The sequence below is a fragment of the Sarcophilus harrisii genome, chromosome 4 (genome assembly GCF_902635505.1).
Source record: "Sarcophilus harrisii chromosome 4, mSarHar1.11, whole genome shotgun sequence".
In the NCBI taxonomy this organism is placed as follows: Eukaryota; Metazoa; Chordata; class Mammalia; order Dasyuromorphia; family Dasyuridae; genus Sarcophilus; species Sarcophilus harrisii.
In genome coordinates this window covers 354,396,687-354,408,700 of record NC_045429.1, presented here as the reverse complement: position 1 = coordinate 354,408,700, position 12,014 = coordinate 354,396,687, and the positions used below count along the sequence as shown (strand labels likewise).

Below are 12,014 nucleotides of genomic sequence, written 5' to 3'. Positions count from 1 at the left end.
ATTGCATTCATTTCATAGAAGGATCTGGTCATGTGAGAGTAGATTTTTGGGAATGTTATCATTAAACCTTTTAGACATTAAGTGTCTCTTGGTGGCAGATGGGCTTAACAGTTGGGATTATCTCTTGCAGGGAGATGTCTTTGGTGTATTGTGAATAATGAGTGAAAGGAACATTTGAGTGACACAGACCTATTTTTTGGTGCCTACACCGATTGTACAATCTCTCTGCTTGCCATTCTGACTACATAGACACTTATCTTGCACTATCTTGCATGTTCCCCAGAAATTCTGCTCTGATCATAATAAGAATGGTAGGAAGAAGCAGTTAGTTTTTCTCCCCTTTATTTGCTCTTGTAGTTTTGGGATTGATAAGAATTTGAGGCTGTTTGTTGAGTGGGGCTGTACAGTTTTGTTCCCTTTTAGAGCCTTTTCTTCTAATCTAGACAAGTGGGAACAGGTGAGAATGAAAAGAATATCACCTAGCTGCTCATTAGAACTGGCAAATGGGTGCTCAGAATGTTTGAAAGCCTTTTTTAACTATGTAAATTCTCATAATGTATTTTGTGATTTGGGCTCTTTGTGAGGAAGTCTGGGCAGTGAGTTGGAGAAATAGTTTGAAAGAAGCCTTGCTCTTAGTTCTTCTATCTCACTGTATAATGGGGTTGAGGTATTCCACCAACTTGTTCTTAATGACGTGGAAGATCCTAGGAAAGCTAGGAAAAGAGCTGTCTGGTAAATATGTGTGCTCCCCTAAAGACGCATTTCCTAAGCATTTCTTTGCACTGCTATGGCAGCAGACTGTCAAGAGTACTCCTGAGATAGGGGTGGCTTGGTGGGAAACAGAGATACTTCAAGAAAAGGTAGAGAGAAGATTGAATAGCAACAAAAAGCCTCACTGGAAACACCACTTCTTCCTGCCTCATGCGGGAAGGTGGAAACCAAGAAACATGGATGCTTCAGGGGATTGTTTAAATAGCCAGAAAAGGGAAATATACATACATGTAGGTTAGATTTGAGACAATGTGGGGACTTAAGAATGGCAACTCACTGTCACAATTATTTGGTTGAGAAACATTGGGAAAGGTTAAAGATACTTCAGAACTGCAGTTATGTTGCCTGGATGAAATTACATGGGAAATAGAGAAATTAAGCAATTAAATTGATCTCCAGATGGAGAAATCTCTTTGCTATACAACATATAGATTCCAATTCAATAGATGGTTGACTGAGGATTTTATGTCTTTTTTTCCCCTTTAGAAGAGGTAAGATAGAGATCAGGATATCAGATTGTTCCAATTCTGTGCTTGTGTTGAAAGCTTTTTTTACCTTGAATTTAGATAATATTGACCAGTTTGGAGATAATAGCATGGTTCTTGGAATCTGAGGGAAGATGAATACTAGATACAATTGCTAAGGAAGAAGGGAGTTTAGTGGTGAGATTTTTATTTGTGTGCATATTTAGAAATAAATAATTAGCTCTCCTGCTCCTGTTTTTCCCTTTTCTGGGAGGCTGAACATTTGGTTTCAAAGAATATACATTGCCAGGAGCTGTTCTTTTTCCTTTATGCTGCCTTTCTTCCAAGATGGGGGAGGGAACACGAAGGCCCTGTTAGACCCCACATATTTAAAACCTCTTAAAACTTGGAGGCTCCATCTGCTGTTTCTTACACAGAATTCCCTTGTACCCCCTTGTTAGTCTCTGATGATTCCTTTTGGATTTTAAAAGTCTAGAACTATGCGCTAAAGAAATGCATTAAGAATACTGGTGAATGAGTTGGGACTGCTGGCTCCTTTTTTCCCTCTCAGCTTTCATTTGGGATCCCCTTAACCATGATGTTAGGAATAGAAAAGATGGAGTTTGTCTGTCCTTAGTAATTCAATTGTGTTTCTTATGAAGTGGAACAAGGGAGTTGGGAGGTGATGTTAAGTCCACTTATGTGTATTCATTTATGTGTTGTCTTCTCCCCTGCCTCCACAAAAATTAGGATCAATTATGTGGCCGTGATCCAACCCTTACGGATGAGTTACTGAATATCCTTACAGAACTGACTCAGCTCAGCAAAACCACCAATGCCAAAGTGGCACTTCGAGCCCGGCAGGTAAGTAAAGTCTCCATTAGAGGGTGGAAGGACTCTTGTCCTTAGGTTGCAAGTTCTAGATCCAATAAGCTTTCATATTCAATCCTCTTACAAAGTCATGCAATTCTTCATGCGTGTTTTATTACCTTAGAACAAATGTTTCCATGTTGTGTGCACTCTTTAAAGATTAACATTGAGATCTTGTAATCCGGTGTCCTTCTGTCAACGTAAATCCTAGAGGCCTGCCACATGCTACTGAACACTGTTGTAATGGCCAAACTGGTCATGATGGAGAGAGACCAAGGAAAAAAATAGACTCCCATTCAGACTTCCCAAAGGGAGCTTAGAAACAGATGATCTTTTCATATGAACTTAGTTTTCAAGTGTGGAAAGCAGAAATATAATGAAGTGAATCATCTGCTCTTGTAATCAGAGCAGCCCTAGAGAAGTCCACTCAGCTTCCCCTGCCGTGTTCATTTCCATTCCAAAAGGTTTCTGCAGGGAAGTGGGAGTCTGAACCCTCTTTGTGTTTCTGTGCCTGGGCGCTGAGAGTGAAACAGCATTTGAAGCTGTTCACTGACCTTCTGCTTTCCCTGGAATTGTATCCATGTCACTGAACTGCTCAGAGTTATTGAACCTCTCAGTGACATGCTGAGGGTATTCAAGTCCTACCGTGGTGCTGTTTGTTTGTTTGTGACACTGCTTTTATTCTCTCTGCCCCTCATATACCTTGCTGTTGCTTCTTGATGCCATCTCCTTGGTATTGAGTCCCTGGTGCTATTGGGACAGCTTTTCCTAGTGTGTCTCTACTACAGAGCTGCAAACAGACTGGCTTTGCTGCCATCACTCTGCCATCCCCACAGCTGCTTGCTGCCAACCTCGATTTCCAATTAATAGCTAGTCATGCAGTCTCAGCACTAGTAGCTTTGCTTTGCAATGGTAAATCACATGCACTGATGGAACTTGATTGAAGCGGTTTCCCTCCCAATAGGGAATTGCTCACAACAAAAATCATTGGCAGAGGCAACTGAGATTCAGCATTTGGTTTTGTTGTAGGACTTGGAAAGTGCTTTACATAGTTTCTGATAGGTTGTATCTTTGTTGATTTTTATCTTTCAGGTTTATTTTTATTGTCTTTGTATCAGGGTTGCCTTAATAGGTGACCAAAATAGTCACTCTCTCAGGAACTCATGCTTTCTTTTTTCACTCCAGGTTCTCATTGCCTCCCATTTACCATCCTATGAACTTCGCCATAACCAAGTAGAGTCTATTTTTCTATCGGCTATTGACATGTATGGACATCAATTTTGCATTGAGAACCTACAGGTACATATAAACCATTTCTTTTACTTCATTTAACTTGGGTAGAGTTCTTCAAGTTTTCCTGTGTTCTCAAAAAGTTGTATAGCTTCAAGCGATCCTCTTGGTGAAATTCTATTAGGTTTGGCTTTACATTAGACACTATCTGTTTTTACAGAAGTGACCTATTGTAATACATACCTTTGAGTATTGAAACACTTCCAAAGTCAGCTTTCACTGGCCTTCAGATCAATGTATGACGCTTAGTTTGGGTGTACTATATAGAAGATACTTTCCTCCTGGCACACATAGTGCTTCTCAGGAAAAGGAAGAGAGTTCTCTGAAATTTTGAATACTAAGAGGAATGGCTCTCTTTTTTTTTTTTCTTCTAGAGATTGAAAAGTCATTGGGTTTATTTTGTCAATTTAATTGGAAATACTTTGACTATTTCTGAACCTAGAATATTTTCTTAGTGACTACTTTGTGTTTTTCCAGTAAGGAAAGATATTGTTGGATTGATAGAATCTGGCCTTCGATAACCTTTATATTTCTAAGATAGTCTGAAAGGTCCTGTTTTTGGCCAAACCAAAATTGGCCATACCAGACAGAGATGAATATCAGGAATGCTGGAATCACAAAGTTCTTTGTATTGGAATTGCAAAATTTAGGAATTGAGATACAGCTGTTGAATGATAGAATTTCAAAGCCAAAAGGGATCAGAGAATTCATTTATTTATTTATTTATTCTTTCTTTCTTTATTTTTTTATTTAATAGCCTTTTATTTACAGGATATATGCATGGGTAACTTTACAGCATTAACAATTGCCAAACCTCTTGTTCCAATTTTTCACCTCTTACCCCCCCATCCCCTCCCCTAGATGGCAGGATGACCAGTAGATGTTAAATATATTAAAATATAAATTAGATACACAATAAGTATACATGACCAAAACGTTATTTTGCTGTACAAAAAGAATCAGACTCTGAAATATTGTACAATTAGCTTGTGAAAGAAATCAAAAATGCAGGTGTGCATAAATATAGGGGTTGGGAATTCAATGTAATGGTTTTTAGTCAAGATAATTCATTTAGTTAAACAGTTTGCTTTTATATAAAAGAATTTTGAGGGAAGCCAACAGATTCATTGACTTGTCCAAAGTCATGTGTTATTCTGTGGGTAGAATTGAGACTGGAACCTTCAGGTCTCTCTATTCCTGCTCCAGGGTTTTTTCCATTACATTATTCTGCTGCTGATTAGTAATGATTAGACTAGACTAGTGTTATCTAACCCTTCTTGCACAGAGAAGTTACCAGATTTCATAGGTCAAAGCAAAAGACGGTTGTCATCTGGGGTAAGTATCTTCAACTAGTTCAATGAAATCAAGATTTCAGTTGAGGATTTGCATCGGTACCTGTTTCAGCCACTTTAGGTAAGGAGCTGGATCAAAGACCCTGCCACCTGTAGGAATAAAGTTAGATGAGGAAATCAATATTAGTATAAGGGCATTATTTTGTTTGAGAGAAATAGGGGAAGGCCAACCTAAATGGTGTGCCATGCATTTTGTCTGATAGGCCCATTTTGTTCAGAAAGGTCGTCAGCAGGTTGGCTGTAGGGTAAAGAGGTTTTTGATGCTCTGGTAGCAGAGCAGCATGGAAGGACCTATAAGAACTGAGGTACACTGATCCCACTTTTTAACGTGACTGACTTTTTTAAACTTAATTTTATTGTTGTAATGTCTCCTTTATTTCTTAATATAGCCTTCGTTGGCTCTCCTCTCACCATTCCCCCCTTACCAGCCAGTGAGCCATTCTTGTTAACAAAGATTTCAAAAAAAGAGAGGAGGGAAAGCAGTTCAGCCAAAATAACCAACATATCAATTGAGTTTCAGTATATGAACTATTCTACTTGCAGCTTCTTGAGGCTCTTCAGAAAGGGGAAGAGATGTATATTTTCTTATTTTAAAGCTTGATCCTTATTGTTTTCTTTCTTTATTCTGTCTCAGTTTATCAAGTCTTCCATGCTTTTCTGCATTCTTCATACATTTAGTTTCTTATGGCATAGTAATATTCCATACTTTCATGTAATAAATCTATAACCATTTCCCAACCCAATTATACTTTTACAAGAATTAGTTGCCTGAACTTGTCCTAATTTATGAGAAAATTGCATTTGAAGATGAATAAAAAGTTATTGTAAGATTTCACTATTTGCTTCAGACTTTTGATAGTTTTCAGTGAAGTAGGTTTATTCAGCAGCCTTACATGGTATAGATGGAATTTGCCTTGATTATTTTTGTATTAATGCTATTTTCCAGAAACTTATCTTGTCTGAAACCTCCATTTTTGATGTCCTCCCAAACTTCTTCTACCATAGCAACCAGGTAGTGAGAATGGCAGCTCTGGAGGTAAGTTTACATGTAAAAATGATGTGACCTTTCTAATCCAATTGATTTCTTCTACCTATTTGGCTGTCACATTGATTGTTTTCCTAAGGTTGGTTCTTGGTTAGGAGTAGGATTTCTCTTTTTTAAATTCTATATATAGAAATTTGTTATTTATCCTTATAATCAGTTTTCTTTTTATACTAACCACTAGCTTCTAAACACTTATCACAGGAGAAGAGTAGCTGGTATTTGTTTATAGTCTGGTTTCCATGGTTTGTAGTGTCTCTTTTCATATTAAAGATCAGACCTTAGTGGCAGAAAGAGGATGAATATTCACACAACAGCATCATGTGTTCTCCCACGCTGTAATTTGGGCAGGATTGCCCTGTTATATCAGATGCGACACAGCTTGCATTGATGAAATGCTTTTTACGTACTGAACCTACAACCAAGCCCTACTGAGTGCCTAAATGGCATAGAGGTGATTGGGTTTTTAAAAGTCAAACATGCCATTAGAACTGCCACAATCTCTGGCCAAGTTGAAAAAGCATCAAGAACAGCTCTGGTGATATGTTTTCCAAGCATACAACTAGATAAGTTCATCAGTAGGTTGGCTGTAAGACAAAGAGTTTTGTAGCCATAGATAGGATCTCTCGAAGGTCACCTAGTAAGAGAAGTGGACAATAGGAATGCTGGACAATAGGACTCTTCCCTTTTCCTGTCTTCTCCTAACTGCTCCCCTGTACACTGCCCGAGTTATTTGATGAGCTCCTCAATATTCCCTCCACAACTTTTTTTCTTTCCCTTCATATAGCTGCTGTCCCAGTTCTGGTATTTATCATTTCACTTTCAGACTATTTTGGTAGCCTCCTAACTGGTCTCCTTGTGTCCAGTCCCTTTACTCATTCATCTGTCTTCCACACTGGTTCCACATTGATACTCCCAAAGCTCTAGCCAGATGCTATCACTCCCCAAATTAGAAAGCTTTAATGATTCCTTGTTACCTCTAGATAAACTACAGTGGCCTGTTTGATATTTAAAACCTTCATCATCTGTAAGATGATGTTGTAAGATTTAGTTCACATTACTCGCTCTCATGTGTTTGGTTTTATATATACCCTGCTGAACTTTCTGGATTCACAGTGTTCTTTCTTTTTCTTGCAGGCCTTAGTACTGAATTAGCCTTACTTAACAATTCTTTCTCTTCTTACCTCTCCACCATGGAATCCCTATAGGGGTTTAACTCAGGTTCGCCCTCAAGCATGAATTGGCCAACAAAAATGTGCTATTTCATGTTGTCCTTGTGTTGAGGGCTAAGAATATAAACCAGACCTGGGGAGGGTAAGGAACGACAGATTAGCAAAAAAAGTTTGCTAGAATGAAATAATTTTTATTTTCCAGCCATTAGGTGTTTTCAAGCTGTTTGCTTCTTAATTTTTCCTTCTCATATTTACTCTCCTTATTCATTGTTTTTTCCCCATCTTTTCTTTCTCACATTTCCTCTGTCTGGACTAACTGAGAATTTCTTTTTAATCAGGTATATGTACGAAGGGCTTACATTGCTTATGAACTCAACAGTGTCCAACATCGCCAACTAAAGGATAATACCTGCGTGGTAGAGTTCCAGTTCATGTTGCCCACATCTCACCCGAACAGGTAAGCTCAAATTTGCATGGAAACCCTAAACCACCGGGGATGATTAGGGGAGAGGAGAGGAATGGGGTAAGATAGCACCCAGTCCATGTGGAGTCTTTGAGGGAAGAAACATATAACAATGAATACATTTGAAAAACTGAAAACTGAAAAGCTGAAAAACTATTGAACCTTCCTTTTTTCTCTAAGCTTTTATCCAAAGAGAGGGTAAATATGATCTAATTGAGATAGAAGTTTGGCCTTGCTTTAATCTTAATCTATTGTTGATGTGCTCTCCCAAATTTTCTGGAGATAAATAGCTGAATGTCTAACATTTTGCTTTCAAAATTCTCTATAAGGAGATTTCCTCTTTAATTTTGAACTGCATTTGGAATATAGCCAATATTTTGGTAAATTCTATTCCTGTTCTTTGTGGGGGTAGAAACTAATATAGCGAGGTATAAACCTGCTTGATACCCAAGAGCAGAATTAAAGCTGTCTTTTAAAATAAACTTCAGTTTGGAAATTTGCAAGGCAGGCCAATGTTATTATATAATCGAGAAAAGTTTGTAATTAGAGCTTGTTTATTTTCCAGCTTTTCTAATCTTTGAAAAGATAGTTTTGGGGTGATCCTCCCTAACCAATTTACTTTTTTTTTAAATGGAAAATTTTCCTTTATGATCCTCAATTTTTTTTTTTTTTTTTAGCAGTTTTCTAGCCACAAAGGTAAAACAATTATGCCTAAAATAGCCCTTCTGTATTTTGTCATCTACCATGGCCAGTCTTTACCTTGCCTTTGTCATTTCTTCTGCTTTATATCCTTTAGTATATGTACTTTGTATGGCAAAGTCTCTTTTCTTGGGTCCTTAGCTGCAGACATCTGAAATGGTTTTGTTTTGAATTGCCACTTCATCCAGAGCAATTGAAGCTCTTTGGAAAGACAAAGACATCTGTGTTGAGCCCATGTGGCCACTGGATGCCACTGTTGCTCCAGCCCCAAGTAGAAAGGGAGCGTCAAGTGCCTTCAGCAAAGCATAGCTTCCTTTCTTTGTCTTCAAAGATCCTTTTACTTCTTTGCCTCAGAAATACCTTATTTCTAGGAGAGAAAGGCATATATCCCTGATTTAGCTTGCATCTCTTGGTACATTTTTGCCTCTATGGATTTCAGAATCTCATTTTCTAGAAACGAATGGTTGTCCTTCAGTGAGGGGCAGACTCCTCATGGCACACAGGGGCTCTGCTTTCTGTTTCCTGCATTCCTTGAATAATTGTACAGAGCTGCCTGCTATACTTAATGTTCTTCTATAATTCTCAATAAATTCTATTTTTCTTCCTGGTCTCTATTCCAGCTTCTCCTGTTGAGTAGTGATTTGTAGACAGGATATTCCCATGGTTCCAGGGTCGCCTCTGATTTCCTTACCCCATTTGTCCCCATACCTTTCATTGAGCTCCCTGTTCTAACCTTTTATTTAGGATGTATAGCCAGGAAAGACCTATCAAAAAACGAGAGATTCTGCTTCTTTTCAAAAGAGAACCACTATATTCAAAAATCCTTTTTTCCCTACCCATATGCAGCTAGTATCTTGCTTAGTATCTTGGTTAGTCTCGTTATGACTTTGAAACTGCAATCAGTTCTTGCCACTGTTGAGCAGAGTGCATTCACATAGTTCGTAACATTAGCTAAGTCTTCATGGTTGTAATGACTTGTAGTCCTTCCTTAGTAGTATGGGTGTACATGTGCACATATAACACACAGATCTACATTTCTTTAAATATTATGTTTATTTTGCTTTAATATCTGAAATGATGTTTGAGGACTACAACTGCTAGAAATTGAAGATGTGGATTTTTTTTCCTTTGAGGAGTAGGGAAATGTAGATGCCATGTTTTTTAAAATGTTTAGTATATTAAATTTGAAAATATGATTTGGTCAAACACATAAATTTTTTAATTTAATTTTTTGTTAAATTAAAAAACTTGTTAGAGAAATGGAGCTTTTTACTTGGTAACCATTATATGTTTATATGTATGAAACACTATGCTAGTTGAGCTACTGCAGCTGACATTAAGAAATCTACGATTTTTTTTAATGGTTTATAAAGTAAATTGTACTTAAAAACAAAACAAACATAAAAATACTTAAGCCTTTAGAATTCCATTTATATCTTTCCTAAACCTTTTAAAAAGCAAGGAAGAGCAACAGAATACTTATTTTTGATCTTCACAGAAATAAATGGATGTTGTTATTAATGCTTACTCTCTTCTCAGTCCTATGAGTTCTACTTAGGAAGACAGAAACATATCTTCTCCCCTCTATGAAAAATCAACTTGACAAGGAGAGGACCTACTTATTTCTTCCTTCTTTTGGTGAAAATTCCACTGCCACCTGGAGGCAGAATTGCAGCTTGTTCTCAAATTAGAAAATTGAAATGTAGTTATTCATTCTCAATGTATAAGAATTGTAGTAAAGAAATCCATGAATAGTTGTTGCAGAATTTTTAGAAATTTTTAGTGTTTGGTGACACTAAATGGATATGAGGATACATGAACACCTTATATGAAATATTTTGTTCATTGTTCTAAAAAAAGAAGTAAAATAATCTTTTCAATTTGTGAGGGGAAACTCCTTCTAGAAAAAAATCAGTTCTTCAAGATCAAAAACACAAAAATGTACTTCTGAGCCTTTAATATTTAACCAGAAATGCACTTGTAATCAGAAATCTGATCATCAGGATCTGGCAAATCAAATACTTTTTTTTGTTAAGTTGATACATCTTAGAAAGACCATGGTTTCCCTTCTTTTTGTAGTGTCATTTAGAGAAATTCTGTTCTTCTGTTCCCAGTATTTTAGTTTGAGGGAAGGGAAAAAAAATCTGCTGTGTGATTAGGACTTCTTGGGTTAGACTGAAACCTGGCTTTCAGGTTAAAATTTACAGCATCCTTGTAATGCAATGCTGTGGGTAGGGATTGTGGATGCTGTGTGGATTGAAGATCTGTGTCTCAGTAGAGTTTTTTCTGGTCCTCATAGAAATAGAATATGAATTATTGACACTACAAATGAATGAAGGCTAGTCTCAAAGGAGATTGTGGGCCTACCTCCTCAGGATATTCTTGAGAAGTCACAGTGTTGGCATTTACTTTGTTTATATTTTCTCCTTTTGGTTGCTCTATTCTGCTTTCATCAATTCTTTCTTATATTACCTTTTTGCCTGTTAGCATCCACACTAACTTATGTTTGGTTTTCTGTTGGTCATTACCAAATTGCTATTTTTCCAACTCTATTATCATGCCTGAGGCTAATCTGCCATAGGATTCAGGGTTCATAGCCTTATTCAAGGTAGTTGGCTTTGTTGTAACCCTTTCCTTTACTTCAGTGATGACTTGAGAGATTGTGATATGTGCCATGTTAGAAACTTGTGTTCATGACATAAAAAGTTAAAAGGTGCCTTTGCAAGATTTCTGTCTCTCCTCCCTTCCCCCTTTTTATTTTCTCATTTTAAGGGACATATCCTGTGTGGTCTCATCTCAAAATCTTGCTTGCTTTGGCATTTTTTCTGTTTTTTTTCTAGGGTGATCTGTGGTCAGTTAGTATTTTACATTTGTGAGGATTCCAAATGAGATTGTTCAGTCATTTTGCCATCTATATTTTCCCTTTTTGTGCATGCATTACTAGAGCAGCTGCTCTGCACGATGAGAGTATTTTGCTATTGCCCAGTCTTCCAAGACCTAATTCGTCTTGTCTAAGATTTCATCAGCCCAGCTCTTTAGTGAGTTCAGCCAGTATTTTACATTGATTAATCCCAGAGCTTGGTCTGTTCGTTGCCTTCACCATTTCTTGATGATGAGTGTTAGGAATTGATTCTTCCTTTCCTTTCCTATGATTTAGGAATGTCAGAGAGACAGAGAAAAAGTGTGTGTGTGTGAGAGAGTGAGAGAGAGTGTTCATGTGTTCGTTCTTTGGTGTTCATTCCTGTACTAGCACCAATGAGGTTTGTTGAGTTTGGTGCTTTAGCAACTTTATATCCAGAAAGATAGTTCTGAATGTGGTTTCTTTATCTGTTTTCTTCCTCTTTCCCTTCTCTCTTTCCCCCTTCCCCCCCAATTTGTTTAATCTTGAAATTCAGGCATATCTTTAGCTTTGGATATAGTGATTATCTTCAAATACCCTGGAAAAGACATTGTAATGTAGTCTGTGCTTTGTACTTTCTCTGATAAACATATGTGTAGCTGTTTTTAGATGACACTAGGTATAGAGTGCTTTATCACATGATTTATTCCTGATATGCATACAGCACTATGTATAGTCCATCATAAAGACTTGGATTGCTAAGTGTCAGGGATTGACATTGTCTCATAATAAACATTCCAAAACATTTAACAGTGTTATTCATGTGTATTTCTTCTTAATCTATGTCAAGGAGGAAGCCTCAGAGCTGGCATAGGAGACTGAGATATAGTCCACTGGTGTTTCTATTTTTATATCCTGGTGGATGAGCTGTGGGTGTTGGTTTCTTACTGTTGCTTTTGTAGGTGGGAATTTATGGTTTAATGAAGTAGGTTTTGAGTTGTATCTATTCAGCTCTCTGAAGTCTTCTCTAATGTTTTAATTCTTTTTAACCT

At 37.3% G+C, this 12,014-nt stretch overlaps 1 protein-coding gene across 14 annotated transcripts in view; it reads left to right on the top strand.

Moving 5' to 3' along the window:
* Positions 1 to 12,014, top strand: part of ACACA (acetyl-CoA carboxylase alpha) — a 249,149-nt gene that overhangs the window by 101,896 nt on the left and 135,239 nt on the right. For all 14 annotated transcript variants that reach the window (XM_031966554.1, XM_031966551.1, XM_031966547.1 and 11 more), the window contains 4 exons: positions 1,986 to 2,099; positions 3,291 to 3,404; positions 5,694 to 5,783; positions 7,300 to 7,418. In XM_031966554.1, the coding sequence (XP_031822414.1) occupies positions 1,986 to 2,099; positions 3,291 to 3,404; positions 5,694 to 5,783; positions 7,300 to 7,418 (437 nt within the window). The remainder of the gene's footprint in view (positions 1 to 1,985; positions 2,100 to 3,290; positions 3,405 to 5,693; positions 5,784 to 7,299; positions 7,419 to 12,014) is intronic.